Below are 27738 nucleotides of genomic sequence, written 5' to 3' on the forward strand. Positions count from 1 at the left end.
CTAGTTTGTCGGCATCAGCTTGGTGTGTTCTGGGCTTTAGATGTCTCTAATTATTATCTTTTTTCTGCCTCTAAATTGGTCCTTAATTCAGTTCTGCCTAATTCCATCATTATACAAATATCCTTATCTGACTCTTCATAGACCTTAGTCAGGGAGCCATGTAAAATTTCTGTCAGGAATGAAAACAAGGGTTCATGTTTCATGCCCTTAAAATCTCAGCACAAAACCCACAAAAACTGAACATCATACTTAGAATTATAAAGTGTACATAGTATTAATATTTTTCTAAAATCTGACCTTGCAGTAGATATTTAGTTATGTATAATATGATTGTAAAAAAACACTACAATTATATTATAGACATCTATTTAATAATCAATACAGTATGAGAATTTATGCTATATTGTAAATATAGTCATGGCTAAAGAACTTTGGAAATGACAATTTGAAAACAAAGCAGAAGTCACTGGCAAATAAATACACAAGTGATAAATAATCCCACATGTATGCCTTTCTGCAGGTCAATTATATTAATTAATATTCATAAATTAAGCTGATTTAGCACTGTTTGTGTGCTGATTCAATCCATTTTTTAATCAAATTTATAGTGACGAATTTCTGGAAAGCGTACTTTAAACATTATCATATATGTGTTTCTATGCAGCTAGCATTTTAAAACAGTCATACTTGATAAGGCTTTTGTTACAGCCTATTTTAACTGTAAAAATGTGATTTGAAGACCTTTGATTTCCAGACAGGTTTTCTTGGTTACAGTAAACAGTCTAGAAAAAATGTAAAACTGTACAGTTACAAAATGGAAAGGTAATAAGACTGAGTTCAGACAAACAATATGCTGTACAAATGAATTTTCTTTTGTTTGTCACTGTTTACTTGAATTTCTACACTAAAACTAATGCTAATGCCATTAGTAATTAGTGAAATGTGTCCAGATGCAGTGTGTACAAGTCCATAAAAAACACAAGGGGCATTTGGGTAACTTCCCAAGCCATCAACAACAATTACAAGAAGCACTTTTGCGACGAAAGATGCTTTGAGGTGTAAATGTGTTGGTCATAGATTTGCATTGTCTTCACGAATAACTGTCAGTCTTCCCACAGCCGTTTGAGTGAAGTCCTTGCAAGTCACAGTTTTGCAAGTAAAAAGCAAAAAGCACAAACTTCCATTCACAACTGATGTGATCAACCAAGTGGTGCAGAAACAACGAAACCCTTGACTTTGTTCTTCTCTATGATAATTAAGCCATTTTAGGGAATGAGCATGATCAACCACTTATCTTAGAGTGGAATCTGGGTCCGGGCAGAGTACAATTTCTTGCAGTAAAAACTATTTCATGTCATTTTAATGTTATATTGTGTTATGTTTCTCAAAATAAAACTGAAAATAATACACCACTCTTTATTGGTATTTATACAAAGTGTCTGACTTCACTGTAAATAGGAATTGTTGGTTTAACTTAGCGTAAGTTATCTGGTTGCCTTAAAATTTTGAGTTCATTGAAATTAAAAATTTGAATTAATACACCATGAAGGCGATTGGTTTAATTACCAGAAACTCAAAAGATTATGTTATCTGAACCACATGAATTAAGCTGATTTGACAAAAGAAAAATGTTGTGATGATAAATCATGAAAATAATTTTTTACAGTGTTGTTTTCAAATTTTCCTATCGGTACATTCAAAGTCAAACCACTGGAGTTGTTTGGATTACTTGAACACTATGTCCTTTTTTTGACCTTGGTACTGTTAGATCCATTGGATGTCATTGTATGGGCAAAAATAGCTGAAAGATTCTTCAAATATCTTATTTACTTTTTGTAAGTCTAGGGCTGGAACAAAAAGATGGAACAATAATCAGAACAAAAAGTAGTTGAAGGATAATGTGCATAATTCAATTATTTATCTGACTTCAATATAATTAATCTGACTCTACTAAAGTTGTTTTTTTGCTTTAATCTCTTATTCTTTAAGGGTAAAAGTATTTCTTAGAACTGATAGAAAAACATGGGATTGAACCTGAACTTTTTGATATTATCAGTATTATCAGTGGTAAAAGGAAAGATTCTCAAAGCCTTTAAAGCAGACAAGGTTATTAAGTTACATGTTTAAATATACAGACAGAAGAATGGAACAAAATACTGTATAGAAAAATTTAGCTGTAACAAATTAATGCATTGCTGTGCAGACAAGGCCGTAAAGCGTTCTTGTAGTATGCATATAGTATGTAGGGTGCGGGAGTGGCAGGGTTAAAGCCTTTTCTCCAAGACAACAGTTAACTTTCCTTCTCACACCTTGAGCAGAGCATTGTTAAACATGAGTGGAACACAAACAACAAAACCACCTGACAGGAAACTGAAAGGTGTGGTGATCAAGAGGGGGAGAAGTAGGCTACATTAACATTCTCCTTTATCGTTGCATGGTTTAAATTGCATGGTTTCAGTAGCATGGTATAAATTAAAAATTATATATGTTTTAACCATAAATGCTCATCTTGAACTAGCTCTCTTCTTCTTCTCTATTAGAATTCTGGCAGTGTAGACACTGCTAAGTGTATTACTGCCCTCCAGAGGTCAAAGCTTGAACTAATTGTTATACTTGCATATTGTATATGAGAATTTAGTTCAAACATTCAGTCAAACTAGTTCAAAGCTATTTATGGTTAAAACGTATATAATTTTTAAATTTTATTTAGAAAGTGAGTGATGGTTTCTCTAGATAAGACTCTTATTCCTCATCTGGGATCATGTAGAGCTCTTTGAAGCTGCACTGAAACTAATTTTGACCTTCAACCCTTTGGGCTCCATTGAAGTCCACTATATGGAGAAAAATCCTGGAATGTTTTAATAAAAAAACCTTAATTTCTTTTCGACTGAAGAAAGAAAGACATGAACATCTTGGATGACATGGAGGTGAGTAAATTTTAATTTGAAAGTGAACTAATCCTTTTACAGTGCATCTTCTCGTGTGGGATAAGTCTATGGACATAATAAAAAATAATACATTAAAACCAGTGTTTACTTTCATTTGCATTCTCCACATGTGTTGGTGTACATTTCTTTCGCTGTCAGAAGCTCATCTCGTGTTTCAAGCATTTCTGCAGTTACTTTCCATCTCTCATTTCAAAACACTTCACATTCATTACGCTTTATCTTTCTCGTTTTGACGCTTAAATCTGATTTACTGTGATTCGTGTAGTAAAAAACACTTGTGAACTATGAACTTGTTAGAAATTAAGTCAGCAATTTTAACCGCCATAAAACCGATATAAGGAAGTTGCTCAAAGAAAGCAGCTGACTACAGTCATGTGACAGCAATAGACCCTCGTGTCATATGACTTCAATTCAGTCCCTCCTTCGCGTGTTTTTATTGGAACTTTCTGTTGTCTCATCTCGCCATTGGCACAAACACTCACGTAGTTTTGTTTCAGGATTGACTTTTAGACGGATGAAAGCTTATTATTCATCTCCAGTGGAAGTCTGTCTGGTTTCTTCAGATTGCACTATGTGGCGTCTTCTAGCTGGGTTTGTGCTTCTGCTGTGTGCTGCAGGTAAGGAGAAAACAGCATTACAACAGGAAGAAAACACAGCTGATCTCGTGATTTAATGGCTGCGACACATTTCCTGTGTTGTTATTTAACACTAAACATGTTGAGGGAGTATGCAATACTATATTTAGGCTTAGTAATGTTTTAAGTACTCGTAGTGTATAGTATATTATGCTTGTGCATTAGTTGATACGTAAAAGTTGATGAAAATAATTATTTGTTTTCATTCCCAGATGCCACACCAGTTGGTGGCAGAACAGTTCCTGAATTTGGGAAGATGTATCATGTCAAAGGTACATTTCTGCCTAATTACACAGTACATCCCAGTACAGTACACTTGTTTTTCAGTATGTTAGATGTGCCTCTTTTATATAGGTATGCTGTCTTTGCCTTATGCTGAGATAAAGGAACCATTTGAAGCTTGGTACGATCTTAAGGGGAACAGAAGTCGTATCGACTTTTATCATGGTCAGTGATTGTCAAATAATAAAATCAGGCAGTATTGAAATGTATGTAGTTTCTCCTAATTGCTGCTCTTTATACAGGTACAGTGTGCACTTTTTTTATCGGAAACGACTTGGATTATGGTGCCACTTACAAGATCACACCAGTCACCACTGAGACAGAATTCAATACTATGAAGTGTTTCCAGCTTAATGGTACCAAGGAGGATCCAATACTTCCACAGACGGCACTTCCTGATCTGCAGGAATTTGAAGTATGTACTACTTAAAAGGCCAGTTAACCCAAATGTGAAAAGCAAACCAATGCAACAGGGCTGAAATGTGTATAAAATCATTGTTTGTTATGCAGTTTGAGAAGATGGAGTATTACGCAGGCGTTCTGTGTGAGGTCTGGAAAAACGTCACACAAGTCGATCATAAGAAGAACACATATCGTCTGTGGGTCACACGTCCAGAGGGAAATGATTCCCCAGCTGTCCCGTACCACTATGAGATGATGGGCTTCAACACTCTTTTGGGGTCCCACTACGACAAGTACATTATTGACTACAGTGACTTCAGCCCTCGAATTGAGTCTGACATTTTCAAACTACCTGGAGGTAAATACTTAAAATGCATGGCATGTTTCTGTTTCTGACAGATCATCCAATCAAATGCTCACTTTTGTGTTTAGGAATGACCTGTGGTGACTTTCCTGGTCCTGGTGCGGAGCATCATTTATCGGCCAATCCCCTTCAAGACCTTATCCACACCTCCCCCGTTGGCCACGCCCACCGTATGTTTGGCCACTTTAAGGAGAAGTTTGAGCGTCAGTATGAAAACGAAAAGGAGCACGAGGAGCGCGAGCACAACTTTGTACATAATATTCGGTGAGGGAAAAAAACAACAAATATTACTAGAGATTTAGTGGTTTGAAAGTATAAAATTGAGAAAATACCCCAATTACTTTATTGCAAATCTATTTTTATTAAGCAACATGGTATGAAAGACTGCTGTATTGTGATAGTTGTTAGGCACAACATGCAACCCCTATAGCCATGATTATATCTCTATATCGCACATCCTTGATTGCTACTATATAGTAAAAATGATTAAAAATATTAAAGGAACACTTTTTGGGAGATTTTTTTAATTATTTGACATTTATTATGTTTGACAATAAGCAGAATCTGCTGCCAAATTATTATGACAATGTTATGGTGACTGGCATTTTAGAAAGGCTAGTTTTTAAGCTTTTAATGGTATATTATGAGTCTATCCTTTTAAAATGGTCATACACTAAGTTTTTTTTTTTTTTTTTAAACAGCAAATTTTGCAGGAAAAATGTATTTGATTTGAAATAAAGACTGTGTATCTTTAGATGAAATGACAAAAAATATAAGAAGAAAAGGCCTTTTTTTGGTTACAGTACATAGACATCTCATCTATCTAGAAACAAATGAGAATATGGAGCCTGCACAATTATATAATGAGAATGATCTTGTCTGATTTTTACATCTTTTCTTCAGTTATGTGCACTCTATGAACAGAGCCGGTCTTTCGTTCTCCCTCTCTGTCAATCACCTGGCTGATCGGTCACAGGAAGAGCTGACCACGATGAGAGGACATAAAAGATCTCATGTTCACAGAAAGGCTCAGCCTTTTCCCTCTGAAGTCCGTTCTATAGCCATCCCTGATTCAATAGACTGGAGGCTGTTTGGTTTGTAATCCTTGTTTGTTTTTTAATGAGTTGTTAAATGTGAAGTCCGAATCTTTCTACGAATGTTTAGTGTTGCAGAAGTGATTCAGATGATGATACACAGACATATATGTATTTTCAGGTGCTGTGACGCCAGTGAAAGACCAGGCTGTGTGTGGATCCTGCTGGAGCTTTGCCTCCACTGGAACACTAGAGGGAGCTCTTTTCCTCAAGGTAAATCTACACAACAAACTCCAGACTACATATCCACCTGATTTTGTAAGGCATGGCCATTTTTAAAGGGATAGTTCACCCAAAAATGAAAATTCTGTCCTCATTTACTCACCTAAAAGTTGTTCCAAACCTGTCTGAATTTCTTTCTTCTGCTGAACACAAAATAAGATATTTTGAAGAATGTCGTTAACCAAACAGTTGATGGACCCCAATGTATTTTTTTTTCCATGCTATGGAAGTCAATGGGGTCCATCAACTGTTTGGTCACTCATATTCTTCATAATATCTTCTTTTATGTTAAGCAGAAGAAAGAAATTCAGACAGGTTTGGAACAACTTTAGAGTGAGTAAATTATGACAATTTTCATTTGTGGTTGAAATCTGCCTTTAAGCGAGTGTAAACGTGCGCATTCTTTTATATGTCTAAAGCAGGGGTGACTAACGTCAGTCCTGGTGAGCCACATTCCTGCAGAGTTCCACACACACCTGAACAAGCTAATCAATGTCTGAAGGGTTGCTAGAAAGCTATAGGCAAGTGAGTTTTTATCTGGGTTGGAGCTGAACTCTGCAGGACCAGAGTTTGTCACCCCTGGTCTAAAGGATAGAGACAGAGCAACACATAATCTGAAAACCATGCCCACCGGGGGGACAACAATCCAACCCTCTCCATTGACTTTGTATTGCATTAAGCTGCCTCCTTGTCGTTTTTGACTTAAAACAAAAAACAGAACAATGTCTAAAAGCTACTATGTAACAGGGTGTTCAGAAAACAAGCTAAAAAACCCAGAACTACATTTTTAAAAGCTGTTGAACCCAAAAAAACAAGCGTTTAAGGACACAAAAATGGATAAAGGCAATTGAGACAGAGTGCAATGTGTCTATTACTCTGAAAACTACACCTACTGGAGGGGAACCTAATCGGCAATAGGAAAAATAATATATAAAACTGACATTTGGATATTTGACTTACCAGTGACAAAATGTTTACTGCACATGTAGGCATACTGAGTGTCAGGATCCCACAATTTACCCATTCTTCCTGCTGATGCTTCACGTCTTATTGCCTGTAACCACTTTTGTCTCTTTAAAGGTGCCATAGAACGTGTTTTCAAAAGATGTAATATAAGTCTAAGGTGTCCCCTGAATGTGTCTGTGAAGTTTCAGCTCAAAATACCCCATAGATTTTTTTTAATTCATTTTTTTAACTGCCTATTTTGGGGCATCATTAACTATGCACCGATTCAGGCTGCGGCCCCTTTAAATCTCTTGCTCCCTGCCCCCGAGCTCGCGACTACAAGTGCAGTTATACAGTGCATAAACAAAGTTCACACAGCTAATATAACCCTCAAATGGATCTTTACAAGATGTTTGTCATTCATGCTGCATGCATGCATCGATTCCTGTGAGTATAGTATTTATTTGGATGTTTACATTTGATTCTGAATGAGTTTGATAGTACTCCGTGGCTAACGGCTAATGCTACACTGTTGGAGTGATTTATAAAGAATGAAGTTGTGTTTATGAATTATACAGACTGCAAGTGTTTAAAAATGAAAATAGCGACGGCTCTTGTCTCCGTGAATAAAGTAATAAACGATGGTAACTTTAACCGCATTTAACAGTACATTAGCAACATGCTAACGAAACATTTAGAAAGACAGTTTACAAATAATCACTAAAAATATCATGTTATCATGAATCATGTCAGTTATTATTGCTCCATCTGCCATTTTTTGCTATTGTTCTTGCTTGCTTACCTAGTCTGATGATTCAGCTGTGCACATCCAGACGCCCTGCCCTTGTCTAATGCTTGAACATGGGCTGGCATATGCAAATATTGGAGCCTTACATATTAATGATCCCGACTGTTACGTAACAGTCGGTGTTATGTTGAGATTCGCCTGTTTTCCGGAGGTCTTTTAAACAAATTAGATTTATATAAGAAGGAGGAAACAATGGAGTTTGAGAGTCACTGTATATCTTTTCCATGTACTGAACTCTTGTTATTCAACTATGCTGAGGTAAATTCAATTTTTGATTCCAGGGCACCTTTAAAGTCTGGGTTTTTACGGTTCAGTAACTTATAAAAACTTAGTTCTGTTTTATTTTTAGCTTGTTTGTTGCACACCCTGTCACACAGTAGCTTTTAGGCATTGTTCTGTCTTTTGTTAGTAGCAAGAAATGACGAGGAGGCGGCTTCACGCAATACTAAATCAATGGAGAGTGTTGGATTGTTTTCCTTCCCGGTGTGGGCGTGGCCTAAATGCGCTGTCTCTATTGATGTCTGTTGGGTAAAACAAGAGCTTATTGATGCAATTCAGTCTTCTAACTGTTATTTGTGGTCAGAGGCTTCTGTAAATATTTAAATTATACATACAGTTACGTTTCAACTACTGGTGCAACCCAAAAAATCAACACTTTATGTCAAAACTAGGCTTAGTTGTAACTTATCCAAAGCTAGTGCAACTGCCCCCTATTTTTGCAATGTCCAACTGAATTAAGTTTTTTACTTGCTTTAAACTATTCCTTGTATTTCTCTCTCCTTTAGACGGGACAGCTGACATCATTGTCCCAGCAGATGCTGGTCGACTGCACGTGGGGATTTGGGAATAATGGTTGTGATGGAGGAGAGGAGTGGAGAGGTTTTGAGTGGATCATGAAGCATGGAGGCATTTCGACCGCAGAGAGCTATGGAGGATATAAGGGCATGGTGTGTGTACATACACCACACATCTCAACCTGGCCCAGTTTCTGACTGATTCAGATAGTCGTTTTGGTTATAACTGACATCTATAATGGGAAACAATATTTCCTGATGGCATATAATTAGTTTTCTCAGACACTGGTGGTCACTAATCAGTTGACTGTGTGTGTTTCAGAATGGTTTGTGTCATTATGATAAGTCCTTCATGGTGGCACAGTTGAGCGGGTACACTAACGTGACCAGTGGTGATATTGAGGCACTGAAGGCTGCTATCTTTAAATTCGGCCCTGTAGCAGTCAGCATCGACGCTGCTCACCGTTCCTTCGCCTTCTACAGCAACGGAGTCTACTACGAACCGGCCTGCAGTGAGTCTTCACACATTCAGTCTCACTAACTTAAATCCTAAAACAAACTCAGTTGTCCTTTCCTCCATCTTTATACCACATACTGCAATGTTATGATTTTGTGATGCATTACATGGTCTGTTAGCAGCAATCACAGACATTCGCATTAGACTGGATTAGATTTCTCAGACCACTGTGGAGTTTGAGAAAATAACAGTATATAATTTGCTCTGGAATTTTTAAGGAGGTTGTCTGAGAAAAACATAGACATGGCAGATTAGAATGATATTCTGCACTCATTTGAAATTGACTTATGACATTCTATGAAATTCATCTAAATTCACCAAATCTTATGAATGTGGTTGTTGTGGTTTGTGATCAAATGGGCACCAGCTGCTGCAGTAAATGTGGTGTATTCAAACAACTTTGACATAGTCCTTTTATGTTTACCCCTTTTAAATGCCTCTTGCCCGCTGTGAACAGTTGCCCTGAAGCCACCGGGTGGCGGTGCAACCAGGCTTGGACCCGTCATCGCTGCTTGCAGCTATATTTTGTTTTGTACTCTCCAATAAGTTGCCTCATCATCAATTTTATATGTATACAGAATGTAATAAATTCTAAAAAATATCTTTTCTATCAAGCTTGTATGTTTAGGTTCAGTAATTTCAGTTTAATGGCAATTAATAGGTCCTTTTCATTGCCATTTAATGTGAAATAACTGAACAAAAACATAATTTTAGAAGAAAATTTCAGGCACTTAGAGGCTTTTGCATCCTATCTATCTATCTATCTATCTATCTATCTATCTATCTATCTATCTATCTATCTATCTATCTATCTATCTATCTATCTATCTATCTATCTATCTATCTATCGTTCTATCGTTCTATCGTTCTATCGTTCTATCTATCTATCTATCGTTCTATCTATCTATCTATCTATCGTTCTATCTATCTATCTATCTATCGTTCTATCTATCTATCTATCGTTCTATCTATCTATCTATCTATCGTTCTATCTATCTATCTATCGTTCTATCTATCTATCTATCGTTCTATCTATCTATCGTTCTATCTATCTATCGTTCTATCTATCTATCGTTCTATCTATCGTTCTATCTATCGTTCTATCTATCGTTCTATCTATAATTTATTTTTATAATTTTTTTCATATTTTGCAGAAATTATACATATAAACTATACATATTACAGTTTTTCTCAGTTGCTTTGGTACATTTCTCAAATCATCCTTACAATTTGCAAAACTGTTCATTTCTCGAAATAATTTGAATTATTCCAAATTATTAATTAATTAGAACTGCAAAAGCCTGGAACTTGCTGAGAATCCTTAGTTCATCTCTCAAAAGCATGTATGAATGAACATATCAGTGCAGTCAGAATGACAAGTCCTTAGTTGCGTTCCAAATGACACTTATACACTATGTACTTGTGCACTATGTACTCATCCATGTAGTGCGTTAATTGTATAAGGATATTTTGTCATTTAACAACGGAGTCTGATCCTCCCTTCCCCTCCACTACGTAATTAAAGCTGCGACAGTTGAGTGCACAAAGTGTCCAACATTACACACTTAGTTTTTTCCATTAATTTAGTGCACCATCCGGGTATTTAAAGTGCACTTTTTCTTTTTGGAACTTTCAGTGTTAACGCACTACTCGCACTATTTATACTTAAAAACGTCATAGAATAGTGCATAAGTACGCGAATTGGGACGCACCTCTTGTGTCATTGTTCTCGAACAAGATTGTCAAAATGCTTAGCCATGTTGTCAATATAACGGTGATGAATATTTCAGATGTAGCCTAAACTATGGCTATGGTTTAATGACAGTGAACAAATTACTGTAAAATGTCCTTGTGATAAATGAAAAAGACTATATATACATACACTGTATATATGTATTCATGTGTATGTGTGTGATATAGTACGTATCTGTGTAAAGTTCATTTAGCCTACTATACTGTAAGTGTAAAGCAAGTGTAATATGCTACTGTAAGTGTAAAAATGCCATTGTAATATTAAGATTATAGCGTGCATACCATATTAGAGTACAGTGAACATTGCTGAAATGCATACCTGTTATGTCTACAACATGCTTGAATGATTGAGGAAAAGGTTTTTCTCCAAACATTCGGCTGCATATTTAGACCTGCATAAGCCATTGTAAGGTCATGATTGAGAACATAGTTCATGATAGTGGGGCCTCATTTCAAAAGAAACGTGCCTACGTCCTTTGCCTTATCTACCTCTTCCTCTGTTTTGCCTCCCTACCCTTCTACCACACATCCTTACTCTTCTTCTTCCCAGCTGTTGACCCTGTTCTTCCATTATCAGAAATTGAAACTCTTGTGTTGTGCTCTGCCTATATATGCTTTCCAGTTGAAGATTCATGACATGCATGAATCATTGGTTGATCTAATGCTTTTCATTCCCTGAATACATTAGTGAAAAAGCTAATGTATAAAGCAAAATTCATCAATTCAGGACACATTCACAAAAGTCTAAAAAAAAATGTATAGATAATATACTTGACATTATGATAACTAGGTCAACCATTTTGCATTTAATGACTTGTGCGATGAACTAATGACTAGATGTTTTGAGGGGTAAGATTATTCAACAGAGAACTATATAACACATTTTGAGCAACATGACATTAGCAATTGATAATGTAGGAAATAGCAGACAATTGTACATAATCAAATGTCTGAATGTACTAAAGCATTTGCAGTTTGTTCAAAAGAATGAGAAACTGCTTTTATGATGTGCAAAAGTGACTAGATGATGTGGTGGTTGAACAAGTAGTTTTGAGAATTTCAGTTTTGATCTGAGAAATGTGCCAAAGCGACTGAGAAAAACTAATATACATAATTAAAAATAATAAATAGAATTTTTTTCCATCTGCAAATTGATTTTATATATTAAATTGTTTCATATTTAATTTTATATGATTCATTTTATTATATTATATATTGTTAGTAATTTATTATAAAAACATAACATTTTGCAGATGGAAACATTTTGGGAAATATGTATATATTCTTTTTTATATATTCTTGTATATAAAATTTTTATATTAACTATGCATAATACTTACCAATTGTGTGTGTGTGTGTGTGTGTGTGTGTATGTATATATGTGTGAGTGTGTGTATAATATATATATATACATATATAATAAAAAAATATATAATATATATATTATTTTATTTTATTTTATATATATATATATATATATATATATATATATATATATATATATATATATATATTATATACACAACTATGGAAAAAAATAAGAGACCACACCAACTTCAGAAATCAAAGTTAAGTCGTATAGTAAATTACACCATAGCTCAATATATATATATATATATATATATATATATAATAAAAAAAAAAAAAATATATATATATATATATATATAATTTTTTTTTTTTTTTATTAAAATATATATATTATATATTTTTTTATTAAAATATATATATATTATATATATATTTTTATTAAAATATATATATATATATATATATTATTAAAATATATATATAAAATATATATATATATATATATAATTTTTTTATTAAAAAAAAAATATATATATATATAAAAAATAATATTATATATTTTTTTAATTATATATTATTTTTTATTTTATTATATATATATATATATATATATATATATATATATATATATATATATATATAATAAAAAAAAATGTATATATATATATATATATATTATATTTTTTATTATATAAATAAATAAAATATATAAAAATATATATATATATATATATAAATATATATATATATATATATATATATATATATATATATAATATATATTATTATTTTTTATTATATTTTTTTATTTTATATATATATATATATATATATATATATATATATATATATATATATATATATAATATGCTTCCATCTGCAAAGTCATTTTTATATATTAAATTGTTTTATATTATTATTACAAAAAACTGAAAATAACATTTTGCACATGGAAACATTTTGGGAAATATGTATATTCATTTTTAGATTAACTACACATTAATATACATGGAAACAAATTAATTGTTGTTAACTATCTCCAAATGGATTTATATATTATATGGTTATCATTATTTTATTATAAAATAATATTTTGCTGCTGGAAATGTTGCATTTTGGGAAACTGTACATTTCCTTCTACATGTAAGCACTGCCTGTATACTCCCAGTAATTTCACTCATTAAATCCTAAAAACATATGATGATATTATGCACAGTTTATATTTCATACTCAAGTACATACTCATGCATTCTTTTACCATTAGCAATGCTTTAAATCAAGTATACAGTACTCTTTTTCTGTAGAATCCAACAATTCACGTTTAATTTTTCTATATCCACAGAAAACGGGACTGATGACTTGGATCATGCTGTGCTAGCAGTCGGTTATGGGATACTGAATAACGAGCCCTACTGGCTGGTGAAGAACTCCTGGTCCACTTACTGGGGCAATGATGGTTATGTACTGATGTCCATGAAAGACAACAACTGTGGTGTGGCCACTGATGCGACGTACGTGACCTTAGCCTAATACACGTACGTCTTTCAAAGAAAATCTCACAAGGCAACAGAAGGATGGTTTTCATTGGTTTTATTGCAGATCCTGGATGCTGGACAATTATTCACAGTTTTATTGTGCTTCAGTTGGAATGTCAATAAATGGAAAGTCATAAAATGCTTGTTCATTGTAAAATCACATTAAGACTTGCATTCCATCATGCAGCAAAAATAACACTCACTCATACTGTCCACAGGCAGCAACTAGCAGGCCTTTATTAGATGCTATTTGCATTATTCTCATGTCATCATTTCATCACATTGCCTCTCACAGGAGTACCAGGCTGTTATCAGTTAACATCTCATGACAGAGTAAGAGCCTCTTAATAATCATGCAGTGATATGAAAAATGCTTTGGTTAAAGGGATAGTACTGTCATCATTTACTAACCTTCATGTTGTTACCATGGCATTTTGACTTGTGTGAAACAAACTTGTGTGAATCTTGAAAGATGCTTTCTATTTAAATACAGTACATAGTGACCATGACTGTTTAGCTCTGAATCAGGAAGAAATGATTCAGTCCAAACCACCTAATAAGAGTTGTTTAATCTGGATCAGAATGATCTGGATTTGAAAATCTCATGTTTTGCTATCCAGGATTACGTAATCCATCTTTTGTGCCAGTGTTGTGCTGAATTCCTGCTCCCGCCAAATTATAACCCCCCTAGTATTGGAAGGTTTAGGATTAGGGGTGGGGTTAGGATTAGGCAATCAGATGGCGACTTCAACGAGGGGAGTAATAATTTTGCAGGGAGCCAAAATTCGGCACAACACCGGTTTTCAATGCAAAATTGGATTGGATCACCCTAATCAAGATTACACACTTTATCAGATTACCAAATCTGTATTAAAAGTGCTCTACGGAGCCCCTAAAGGGACATGATGATGGAAAAAATATGAGATCGGGGGAAGAAAAAATTCTGTGTAGCGTTCACCCGAGAAACTTTGCGTTCACTCGCAAATAACTTTTGACTGGTTCATCTCTTATGATTGTGCCGAATGTAGTTAACAAACAGTGATAATAAACATTTTAAATTAAATATAATATTGTTGTTTAATATTTACAGCTGTGTGGGCATTATTTTATGGTGCCAAAATCTCTTTTTTACTTTATTGTAGGCGAAAGGCTTAATAGGTAGCCTAATGTCTACTTTATTACTAATTTATTACTTTGACATTTAAACTAATCAAGAGCAAAATAAAAAAATGAGTGTGTATTACATTATACAAATGTTGTATTTTTGGGGGTTTCCGTTTCAAAGCCTTTATTAAATTTTTGTTCCTGAAATTCACCCTTCTGCTGCCATAATCCGAAATGGGTTTTTTTTTAGTTTTTTTCAAATGTATCCCAATCTTACAAAAAGATTTGGACACAAATTGGTAATTTAATCCAGATCAAAACCAAGATTGGATTTTGTTCCAATCCGATAGCCGCAATCCGATCAGATTTCTTCCGTGTCACTGTCCAAAGCACCATTTGTTGTCAGTTTCTAAGTGTTAAGTTGTAATATTTTAGCACCGTTTTGTTTCACACTGGACACATTTGGCACAGCAATGCGGGGTTAACCCAAGTGTGAAACGTTCCTTTACCCGGGGTTAAAAGCAGGGTTTAGAACCACAATGACCCGGGATTAAGCATAGTGTGACAAGGCTTTTGGAGCATAGTTCAAAACTTTTATTTTCTTCTGAGCATTACAAACGTTGTCAGTGGTGAATTATCTTTTGTATGAAAAAAGACCAGCATGATTGATCTTCACAAATTTTATATGACACAGCATGAGGGTTTAAATTGACATGGGGGTGAGAAAATAATGACAGATTTATTTATTTTAGGTGAACTATCCCTTTAAGATCTGATTGCCTGTTAACATTTACAACATTAGACCAATTGCATAATAATAAAATAGTTAATTTCTATAAAACAATTTCATGCAGTAAAACTACAATTGCCTGTTTTTAAAAAGTTAATATCAGTATATAAAGGTTAAAACTAGATTGTGTCATTTGGCAGTGCTTGTCTGAGATTGAAGTCCATGAGATTGTGACTGTCCATCATCCCAATATTCTCATGTCCATCTGGCTGCAGTAATGTATGTAGCATTGGCTCAAGCAACATTAGAAAGTCATGGCATGTCAATCACATACTGCAATAAACCACTTTAATTGTGCGTGTGATGGCGTTTTTTTCACTGAAAGCAATAAAAAAAACTAAATGCAGCCAAATCAGCACTTTCCCTGTAGCTACTGAGACTATTCAGGACACTAACATGCTATTAAAACAATTTCAACCAGGCAGACGTTTCTGGGAATTGTCATTTCAAGCAAAACTAAATGCAAGCCACTGTCCTCAAATAAGACAAATATTCCCAAACACTGGACACGTACATAAAGGATTACATTACAAAGAAGGCACTGGTTTACTTTCCACTAGACGAAATGCTCACAAATCTCGCAAGTCAGTTGCCGGTGGTGTTAGTGGGAGGGGCATTCTCATCTAAAGAGCACTAACTAACCCTTTAAACGGTCCCCCCCCCCCCCCCTTTAGTGAACAGTAAGCTCCGCCTTCTTTGATTTGATTTTTTGCGCTGAGGAAGAGCAGCTTAAAAATTTTACTTTTTGTCATCCTAACAACAAACAAAAAGGTGCGTAATAAATTCCAGCAGAGCTGCATCTAGAATAGCAAATATTGGGGGGCACAATTGGATATTTCTAATTATTGGGAGACTTGTCCCCCTCAATGTCTATGGGGGTTACAGCCCTGGTCCTGATGTAATTCAGTCAAATACACAACCTACAGCCATTCCAAAAAAAAAAAAAAAATTATAATGTATTAAAATGTATCAAAACCTAAACCATTCGCAAGTTTCACCGTTCATCAGCAGGACTGATAATCAAACACACTACAAAGAGAGACTTCATAGAGTTTGTGTGTGATCATTTATATCTATCTGGACTCATCTGCTAAACTCTGCAGTTCCTGTCCTTCTGTGCTGCTTGGTGATTGGCTGGTATGTATAGGAATCTGTCCGTCATATTTCAGAGTAGACCTAAAGGAGGAGAAAATAGGAGAAACTATTACAGGGCTTTCATTTTTGGGTGAAATATCCCTTTAAGTGTATGAGGTGTCATTGTGTACCTCTCTGTATCATAAATGCTGTCTGGTAGTGGTTGATTGGCAGTCTCAGGCAATGCTAGGGCTAACACTGCAGCAAGCAGAGGGGTGGAGCCAAATATCACCATTGGCACAACAGGTGTGTGGCGTCCAAGCAGGTTTATTAGTGGCGCTAATACTCCACCCATCCGTGCAAACATAGAAGAAACACCAATACCTGTTTGTCTGTAGACACAAAAGGCATATCTGAAATTATTTCCACATAATGTTTGGCAATATGCTGAAATCAAGAGTGCAAGCAGCTCTTCAGTCCCACCAGAGGCTGCTTTGTGATATTTATAGTCATATTAATCAATACAGTGCTTTCACAATGCACACTGTTTCAAAACAGCTTTACAAACATGTTTAGAAAGAAACCATAGTTAACGTAGTTGTAGTAGTGTTTACAGCACCTCAGGCAGCTGATACTCGCTGGTTATGTTAAGTGGTGTTAAATTTCTGACACGTGCTCTAAATGGTTGACCAATCACAACAAACTAGGGCCGGCTAAACAATCAAAGCAGAGTGTGCTTTTCGGTAGGCTGGTTTTAAAGGACCTGAAACTAAGGGTACATTTAAACAACAATGATGTACTAAAAATAGAAAAGCATGCTGTATTCTGCTGCCGGGCCAGTAGTTGGCGATGTCACTTTGTAAAGAAACACAATGCACTTATAGACTGAACACATAATACGCATGTGCATCACCATTTTCACAAACATGGAAACGGTAACGGTATCATTTTCGAAAACTTGCACTTTCAGGCCCTCAATTTGCCTTTGTTGTGTAAATGAACAGCCAAAGTGCTTAAAAAGTTTTCTGTTTTTAGCTGAAAATGGTGTTTAAAATGGCCCCTAAAAGACAGAGGGTGAAAACAGGTGCTGCAACAATGTAAAATAATGAAAAATAGTGAACATTAAAGGGGACATATCATGAAAATCTGACTTTTTCCATGTTTAAGTGCTATAATCGGGTCCCCGGTGCATCTACCAATCTACAATCCAATAACTTTGTTTTGTCAAGCCTTTCTCTGCAATCATGTGAAAAATGAGCCGCTCAGATTTCGCTCCCCTTGTGACAAAGGAAGGGGATCTTATTATAATATTACCGACCCTTAATCTGCACATTTCCACCCATGGCGCCGTCATTTTGTTTTCGCAATTGATAATGGTGTAATAGTTCTAACACCATAGCAAAAGTTTGAGAACTTAACTTCTTCCTGAGTCTCTCCATCAGTGTTGACTCCGGTTTGAACAATGTAAGGCTGAACACCGTTACTGACAATCCTCATTTTGGCTGCGTGAGATTCTCCAGCTTTGTTGTTGTTGAACAACCAAAGCGCAAACTGTTAAAGCTCCGCCCTCTTTTAAGTCTTTTTAAGTTCATTTAAGTTTTAATTTCTCTTTTTTTCTCTGAAATGTGTCACTTTAGTTTTAGTGGATTTTGCATAGATTGTAATTTTTACATTAAAGGTGCAAAAGTTCTGATGTGATTTATTTTTTTGTTTAATTTTTTACATCACAAAAAAAAAAAAAGTTTTTTTTAACAGGGGTGTGTAGACTTTTTCAAATCCATTGTATATATGATGCAAATGCAAATACCTGAGAACAGTTGGAAACAGTTCTGCAGAATAAATATAGATGATGGCAAAAGACGCTGTAATTCCAAATTTCCCCACCATGGCCAAAGCAGTTCGAATATGAGCACTGTCTGAGAGAAAGAGAGTTTGACATGAAAATGATGGAAACGAGAGTAGGAGACAATTAAGGAAGAGGATTAGGGCCAAGCAATAATAAAATAATAAAACCATCTTGAGATTAAAGTTGTTAAATTTCGAGAAAAAACGTGCTAAATTACGAGAAAAAATTTGTTCAATTACGAGAACAAATTTGTTAAATTATGAGAAAAATGTTAAATTTCGAGAAAAAAGTCGAGATAAAATGTTGAGAATAAAGTCATTAAATTATGAGAACAAATTCATTAAATTACAAATTAGTTCTCATAATTTAACGACTTTTTTCTTGTAATTTAATGACTTTATTCTCATAATTTAATGAGTTTATTCTCAACATTTTATCTCGACTTTTTTCTCAAAATGTAACAACATTTTTCTCATAATTTAACGAATTTGTTCTCGGAATTTAACGACTTTTTTCTCGTAATTTAATGACTTTATTCTAAACATTTTATCTTTTAACTTTTTTCTTGAAATTTAACAAGTTTTTTTCGTAATTTAATGAGTTTATTATCAACTATTTATTTTGACTTTTTTCTCGAAATTTAACGAGTTTTTTTTTTCGAAATGGTTTTATTTTTTTTACTATTGCTTGGCCCTAATCCTCTTCCGTACACAATAGTGGGCACAATAGTGCAAGAAAATACTACACCCTTGGGGGAAAAAAATAAATATAAAAGACAGAAATAAATTGTAGAAAAGTGCCTCTGGCCATGTTTGACTGCTCACCTGCTGGAACAATGAGGGTAAGCAGACACGCACCACCTCCCACAGCCAGGAACACACTCTGTGGGATTCGTCGACTGCAGGGCAGGAGAACCAACACCAGTGACCTTGCGGGAATTTCCACCAATCCAAACATGAACTGAGTAAGGTAAAGGTCTGCGCCGAGGTCAGACACACCCAGAGACAGACCATAATACACCAACACATTAACAAACCTGGAGAAACAAAGAGACAAAAAGTAAATTAAGGGACACCTCTATGTGCGTGTGAAGGGCATGACTTCAAACAATGAATATTGCACATATACACTGCACACAGTCGAGTTTGAGGGTGATTCTTCAACTATGAGAATGTGGACACTCTGACTGGAGACTGTCCTTGTTTTTTATGAAAGTAGTAAATTTTCACCACAGTGTTATTTCCACCACAATTCAGATATGCATGTTTTCACTGTTATTACACATCTTCTGAAAGAGTAGAGAATCTCCGGATCAAAGCAAAGGAAAAGAAGAAGTTAAAACAAGCAATAAAAGCATTGCTTATGAGCATGTCAAATAACGTGATCGTCAAACATTAAACGGCATATAAAATAAAAACCGCCAAACGTTATCGAATGATATGTGTCAACCCGTAAAGCTTTGGGGGTGTTGATGAACTCGATCTATTGTATCTATGTTTTGATCATCGTTCTGAATCTAATCATGAAAACATGATTTTCTCAGCTTTTTATTCAAAATGTTGCTTTTTAAAAAAAAATGAAACTTACCCACATTCAAGTGTTGATAAATAAAGAATGCATGAAGCTAGATTTTTTTGTTCTTGTTGTTTAAAAGCAGAGGTTCTGTTCTTTCTTTTGATATATTGTAGTGATTCTAGTTTATAAAGTTTTAAATATGGATATTTTTCTTACAAAAACCCATCGCTTCGCTTCAAAAGGCCTTTATTAACCCCCTGGAGTTGTATGGATTACTTTTATGATGTATAGATGTACTTTTTTGGGCTTCAAAATTTTAGTTACCATTCACTCCCATTATAAAGCTTGGAAGAGCCAGGATATATTTTTTAATATAACTCCGATTGTGTTTGGCTGAAAGTAGAAAGTCATATACAACTAGGATGGCGATGAGAGTAAGTAAATTATGAGACTATTTTAATTTTTGGGTGAACTAACCCTTTAATATTAATATTATTAATATGATGGATTTTCATGTATGGGACCAGGGTAAAACATTAACATAAAGGGAGTTTGAAATGTAGTAAGAACAAAAAAGAAGGCATGATAAAAAGGTTTCCAAGACCTGGCCTTCATATTACAGAAAGTACAACACTGAAGTCTAAATATATACTATATAAATGGATATAAAAGTGCCAAACATGTAATTTATCAAAACTATACTCCTACACAGCAACTCCTAGTAATCTCACCAGATATAGAAGAGTATAAGCGCTCTCCTCCTCATCTGGGGAGTTCGGAGCAGATCAACAGCTGTATACTGACTGCGTCCTTGTGGGCCCTCGTATCGCTCCACCTGTGATAACAGAAGTGACGCTTTAATACATTGAAGCAAATGCTATAAAACATCCTGTTTTCAAAACAAACACTCACATTCGGGACAATGGGAGAAACCTTGGTAAATGCAATTAATGATCTGATTGTGTGAAAGTCATCTAGTTGCTCTGGTGATGTGAACCAAAGCTTCAGACTATCACTTCCTAAAGACTATAAACAAAAGCCCCATGGTTGCCTAGGGTGGGGGATGGTTGTTGTCATGGTGATGCTAACAAAGCTATAAGAGATTTTATGGGATTTGAAGATTGTGCCAGAGGCGTGACAGGAAAAAAGAAGCCAGAAAGAGTGAAAGCAAGTCCATGAGAAAGTTTGTGGTACCTGAACAGTTGGAGGTAAGGTGCGACCATTGACCGTAGCTGCCTTACGCAGAAGATCAATCGCCTCCTCCTTTCGGTTATTCACCAACAGCCAACGGGCTGAATGTGGAAGAACCCTGAGAAAAAGGAGGAGAGCAGAGTGGAAGGAGATTTATGTTGACAGAATGATAAAAACAGAGGAAGGGAGGAAGTTAAGTAAGTGAAAGAGAGACTTGAGTACTGGTTTTTATGTACTTTTTTATGAGGCAACTTTTATAAAGAGTCTCTGAGCCTTATTGTGTAATGTCAGATACATATACAAATTATACCATCAATGCTTTATAGTAATTATTTTAGTAATAACTTATTATTACTATCTATATAAGATTATTAAAGACCAAAAATGAAAATTCTGTCATTAATCACTCACCCTCACCCTCAAACCCGTAAGACCTTTGTTCATCTTCGGAACACAAATGAAGATATTTTTTAATCAAATCTGAGAGTTTTCTGTCCCTCCATTGACAGTCGACGCAACTACCACTTTCAAGCCCCAGAAAGGTGGTAAAGACATCATTAAAGTAATCCATGTGACCCCAGCGGTTTAACCTTAGTTTTATCAGTGCGTTTTTTTGCAAAAAAACATAATTTACCACTTTATTTACAAAATATGAATCTCCAACGTGAGTAATTAATGACAGAATTTTAATTTTTGGGTGAACTAGCCCTTTAACATTAATAATATTGTTAACAATAGTAATAATAATAATGTCCTGTTCAAAAATAAAACTGATTTAAAACTATTTGTTTATCCTCTTTTAAAAATTAAACATCTAAATAAAGTTACAATAATTTAATATAAATAATAATACGTACAATTAGCACAAAAAAGTTCTCACAAAAACATGAAGCAGCTCAACTGTATACAGCATTGATAAAAAATAAAAAAAATAACTAAATCAGCATCAGATTTCTTAAAGGGATAGTTCACCCAAAAATGAAAATTTGACATATGACAAATGAAAAGTTGGACATAGTGGTGTATTCGAGGTAAAAAATTATATAAATATTGTTCGGTTTCTCACACAAACCGATCGTTTCGTGTCTTAGGAGATCAATATGCAATCACAAGCCGTAGGGGTTTAATTTGCATTTGTCTAAGCAAGTTTTATTTACTCTTATAAAAGAAGTTCCCATTGACACACATTATACGGCTGACAGACGGCAACGGTTGGAGTTAAAAATCATCATTTGTGTTCTACTGAAGAAACAAAGTCACCTACATCTTGGATGCGCTGGGGCTAAGCAGATAAACATCAAATTTTCATTTTTGGGTGAACTACGCCTTTAAGGAACATGTGACAGTAATGATGCTGAAAATTCAGCTTTACATCACAGGAATAAATTACATTTTAAGACATATTAAAATACAAAACAGATATTTAAAATTGTAATAATATTACTGTTTTTACTGTATTATTAATCAGCATAACAGTGAGCATAAGAGACCCCCAAAAAATATCAAATTATTTTAATTATTTATATATTCACTTGTTAACTTGGTGTTGTCTCACCAGATATAGAATATGAAGAGAAAGCCTGGTGCAGAGATTGCAATCTGCAGCTTCCTCCAGTCTCTGATGAGATAGGCCACACCCGCCAGCAGCATGTAGCCGAAACCAAAGAAGTAGTCGGTGAAGATGCCGGCCAACATCCGTCTCTGTGTGCATGTCCACTCTGTGCCTGTGGAGGGAGGTTAAGTGTTTGGGGGTGGTTGGGATTGGGGTTTAAGGGCTCAATCTAGGGTATTTAGGTCTATGGCAAAGAAGAAATGAGTTTATTACTGTTGGCATACAAATATGTCAGCATCACATTGAGCAAGAGTTTGGTATGTGAATTAGACTTCAAATATCATGTAGTGTTTACTTCAAATATCATCAGTGTCTTGCTCAAGGGCACAATAACAGGAGGTTTTCTTGATATAAATTACTAGAGAGTTGCTCCAGAATGCCAAGGCTCACCTAGCACAAACGCATTGATTATCACACCCGACACTGACATTCCTATGATGAAGCGCAGGGTGACATAAACGGGGAAGTTTGGAGCGAAGGCAGCGGCCACACCAAACACTGTCTGAAGGGCTAAAGACAAGAGCATGGCAAACCTCCTCCCACACCTTACAGAGAGAGAGAGAGAAAGAATGAGAAAGATTTGATGAGAAATGTTGGTGGATGGATGGGTGTTTTTTATCATACAGTAGAGGGTTTGATAAAATTATATATAGGGTGGATTCAGGTAAACTTTTGGCCACTTTTGAGCATCTCAATAGTGCCTCGGTTTTCCTTAATAAGGCCATATTATGGCCTTTTACTGTCTTGATTTTGTTTTTATGCTCTACTAGAACAGGTTTTCATGATTGAATGTTCAAAAACACCTTATTTTTCACATTTCTGAAATTGTTGCAGCTCCTCTGTTCCCAGTCTGTCAGTAACGCTCTGTTTAGTTTCTGTTCTCTCTCAGTGAAGCTCCTCCTTCTGAAAAGCACAATGCGCTCTGATTGGTCAGCTGGACCAGTGTGTTTTGATTGGTCAACAGCTTCGAGTGTGTTAGAGAAATGTTACCATAACCGTGAGTTTCAACATACTACTAACTAACTCAACCAGGCCCTTAGGCGGGAATTATTTAAATGAGGAATATAGTCACCTTTATTTATATAGCGCTTTTTACAATGTAGATTGTGTCAAAGCAGCTTTACATTGATAACTGGTACATTATTTTGGCTGCACAGCAGCTCTTAAATAATAGTGTCAATGCAGGCAGATTAAAGCACTGTTGATTATCAAATGTCAAGTCAAATGTCAAGTGTCCCCAACTAAGCAAGCCAAAGGCGACAGCGGCAAGGAACCCAAACTCCAACAGGTGACATCAGGTGGCAAACAAGTGGCAAATAGGTGTTAAAATGGAGAAAAAATTAAAATAAAAATATAGTGAATATAGTGATGTGTTCATTCCTGGAAGAAACTCAAGACTACAATGGAGGCTTTCAGGAGTTCAGAAGCAGTGACACGGATATAGAGAATAACTCCCACTGGAGGGACCTTTTTCATGCTCAAACAGCAAAATTACACAATAAAAAAAGGTGAAAATGTAAAAGCATAACAGGTCTTTAATTCACCCTATATAGCAGTGGTTCTCAACTTTTTTGACTTCAAGGCCCCACTTTGTCCGAAGATGATATGTACATCTAGTACTTCTGTTGTAATAAGAACAAGTAAATTCAAAAATATGCTGTCTGTAGTGTTTTCAGTAGCACTGTAATTAAGGTTATACAACTTTTAAATCATAAGACATATTGGGGTCAACTAGACATTTGCAGAGGTCTCACAGCAGTGGTTCTCAAACTTCCTCTATAGCGTATACAAAGTATACACACCACAAAGTTGGAAACAATGATGTGTATTTACTTTCTATGAATGCATAAATAACTCTAGGCAACATGCATTTGACATTAAAAATGTATTAAATGCGCTGAGGGCATTTAATGCAGAAACAGTTGAATGGAAAGAACAAAGAAAAAGAGAGAGAGAGAGAGAGAGAGAGAGAGAGAGAGAGCTATGAGCAGGGCATGACTTCTGGTTTCCCTCGGGTTGTTTAGGGCTGAGTGAGCACATGTGAAGTGTGAGGATGCATATACCTGTCTGCCATTGCTCCAAACACAACAGCTCCTACCAGCAGCCCCAGCATATAGACAGATGAGCCCAGACTGTTTAGACCTGCCTTGTCACACACCAGATCCCACTGCACAGATAAACACACAAAACACTAATATTAGCACATGAAAAATCATTACTGGCATTTGATGATTTATTTTTTATTTGTTTTGGGGGTGTTCTTGCACTTGTTGCAAATCTACAGATTATTTACAGTTTAGGATATTAACTGACAAAGAAAAGGGGCATGTTCACCCAAAAATGAAAATTCTGTCATCATTTACTCACCCTCAGTATACATTTCTTTGTTCTGTTGAAAACAAAGGACAATATCTTGAAGAAAGTTTGTAACCCAGCCACTTTGGGCCACCATTGACTTCCATAGTACTTTTTTCCTTACAAAGTCTCTTGTGCTCAGCAAGGCTGCATTTTTTTTAATCAAAAATACAAAAACAATAATACTGTGAAATATTATTACAATTTAAAATAACTGTTTACTGTTTTAATATATATTTAAAAAGTATTTTATTCCTGTGATCAAAGCTGAATCTTCAGTGTCACATGATCCTTCAGAAATCATGATGATTTGCTGCCCAAGAAATATTTCTTATTATTATCAAAGTTGAAATACGCTGTGCTGCTTAATATTTTGTGGACACCTTTATACATTTATTTTTGTTCAGGATTCTTTGATGAATAGAAAAGAACAGCATTTATTTGAGATCGAAATCTTTTGTAACAATATAAATATTTTACTCTCACTATTGATCAAAAAAATCATACTGAATGTTTAAACGGTAGTGTATAGGCTATATAGATTATATTTTGTTTATATATTTGTTTATAGATTATTATGTAACAAGGATTAGATAGATATATAGATAGATAGATAGATATTTTTAGGGCTGTCAAACGATTAATCGTGATTAATCGCATCCAAAATAAAAGCTTGTGTTTACATAATATATGTGTGTACTGTGTATATTTAATATGTATAAATAATACATGCACATACATGTATATTTTTAAAGGGTTAGTTCACCCAAAAATGAAAATAATGTCATTTATTACTCACCCTCATGCCGTTCCACACCCGTAAAACCTTCATTAATGTTCGGAACACAAATTAAGATATTTTTGTTGAAATCCAATGGCTCCGTGAGGCCTTCATAGCCAGCAATGACATTTCCTCTCTCAAGATCCATTAATGTACTAAAAACATATTTAAATCAGTTCATGTGAGTACAGTGATTCAATATTAATATTATAAAGCGAGAATATTTTTGGTGCGCCAAAAAAACAAAATAACAACTTATTTAGTGATGGCTGATTTCAAAACACTGCTTCAGGAAGCTTCAGAGCGTTATGAATCTTTTGTGTCGATTGTGTCGGTTCGGAGCGCCAAAGTCACGTGATTTCAGCAGTTTGGCGGTTTGACACGCGATCTGAATCATGATTCGACACAAAAGATTCATAACACTCCGAAGCTTCATGAAGCAGTGTTTTGAAATCGGGCATCACTAAGTCGTTATTTTTTATTTTTATTTTTTTATTTTATTTTATTTGATGTATATATTTGTTAAATATATACATGTACGTGTATGTATTTATATATACATAATAAATATACACAGTAGGCTACACACATATATTACGTAAACAAACTTTTATTTGGATGCAGTTAATCGCGATTAATCGTTTGACAGCAATAATATCAAATAATATTATATTTGGGTTAAATATATGGGTCAAATAATATTTATTGTGCCCATTTAAGAAATAAAAACGACATTAAATTGCTATTTTTGGAGAATGTATAGCGCGTGCCCGTGTTTACCTCAGTGACAGTGGTGCTCTGGAAGAGCTCGTGGCTGTACACCCATCCTGTCTTACAACTTGAGCGTGCACTATCGTTCTTTCCTGAAACTACTGTGCACGAGTCCGCGTGCTCTGGCAGAAGGGAGACGCTCAGATTCACATTTGAAAGGTTGGCGGCGGTAAGGGACCAGTCCTCCATCCTCGAACCCCGACAATGGTGGGGTGGCGTGGCGCCTGTGAAGACGCTCGCCATCATGTGGAATGCGAGAAAGATCTGCGGCAGACATATCCACACATACAAAAGCTTCTGGTATCTCCCAAAGCCACCGACTGTGGCCAGCAGCTGATCGAAATGCATTCCCGACCTTGGAAAAATAAGTCTCGAGGAAAATGAGCCTTCACACCCCCATCAAAATACAGTGACCAAGTGTACAGATCAGAATCAATTTAAACGCAGGCAGAATTAAAAATCATTATTCATTTATTTTATCCCGAGGAAAGCTCACATAAATCAATAGGCTAACAAATGTTTACGCAGCACGTGCCATTGTATGTTGTTGTTAATCAACATCATCTTAGGAACAAAATGATATTTTGGGTTTAAAAAGAAGCTCAAGCAAGTCCTTCCCCCACCTGTTCAAGACAAAACAGTTCATTAAAAGCCAGAAATGTTAAAATGAGTTCATGTCCACTTTCCAGCCGTCTTCTTTTTCCAAGGCTCGCGACAGATCTGGTTTGACTGTTCGGAATCGCCACACACCCCGCGCGCTCCGCTGTTACAAAATCCTGAAACAACGAGAAAGGCTGGAGCAGAACAACATCGTCTGGAATGGATCGAGAGCAGCTGCTGTGTTACTTTTACTCATTTGACCAGAAACGATGAAGAACATAATGGATAACCAACATTGTTACATTGAGCTGAATTGGCTGATTAGTTTGAAGATCCTTCTTAAGTTGAGCTCGCGGCTGGTGAAGTCTGGTCTAAATGGGACACGCGCATAATGAGACTGTAGAAGATCAAAGCTCTGTGTAAATTAGTCCCACGCGACCCTCTAGTGCACCTTACACGGGAAAAACAACCTCCGGGTGAAAACAAGACA

The 27738-nt window shown here is 35.2% G+C and overlaps 2 protein-coding genes across 2 annotated transcripts; one reads left to right on the forward strand and one right to left on the reverse strand.

Annotated features, from left to right (window-relative positions):
- The first annotated feature begins 3370 nt into the window (after positions 1-3370).
- On the forward strand, positions 3371-15806 carry zgc:110239 (uncharacterized protein LOC550326 homolog). The gene is made up of 11 exons (XM_067411927.1): positions 3371-3565; positions 3796-3855; positions 3938-4030; positions 4108-4280; positions 4376-4625; positions 4700-4895; positions 5535-5725; positions 5847-5938; positions 8486-8647; positions 8817-9006; positions 13417-15806. The coding sequence occupies exons 1-11, from the start codon at positions 3463-3465 to the stop codon at positions 13602-13604; spliced, it is 1698 nt and encodes a 565-aa protein (XP_067268028.1). The 5' UTR covers positions 3371-3462; the 3' UTR covers positions 13605-15806.
- Positions 15807-16576: 770 nt separating this feature from the next.
- si:dkey-166k12.1 (solute carrier family 22 member 13) lies at positions 16577-26996 on the reverse strand. The gene is made up of 10 exons (XM_067361423.1): positions 26658-26996; positions 24805-24908; positions 23132-23286; positions 22685-22853; positions 21133-21247; positions 20670-20773; positions 19248-19459; positions 18385-18493; positions 16769-16969; positions 16577-16679 (listed from the first exon to the last, which is right to left on the reverse strand). The coding sequence occupies exons 1-10, from the start codon at positions 26994-26996 to the stop codon at positions 16577-16579; spliced, it is 1611 nt and encodes a 536-aa protein (XP_067217524.1).
- Between the last annotated feature and the right edge of the window lie 742 nt (positions 26997-27738).

The sequence above is a fragment of the Chanodichthys erythropterus genome, chromosome 15 (genome assembly GCF_024489055.1).
Source record: "Chanodichthys erythropterus isolate Z2021 chromosome 15, ASM2448905v1, whole genome shotgun sequence".
NCBI lineage: Eukaryota > Metazoa > Chordata > Actinopteri > Cypriniformes > Xenocyprididae > Chanodichthys > Chanodichthys erythropterus.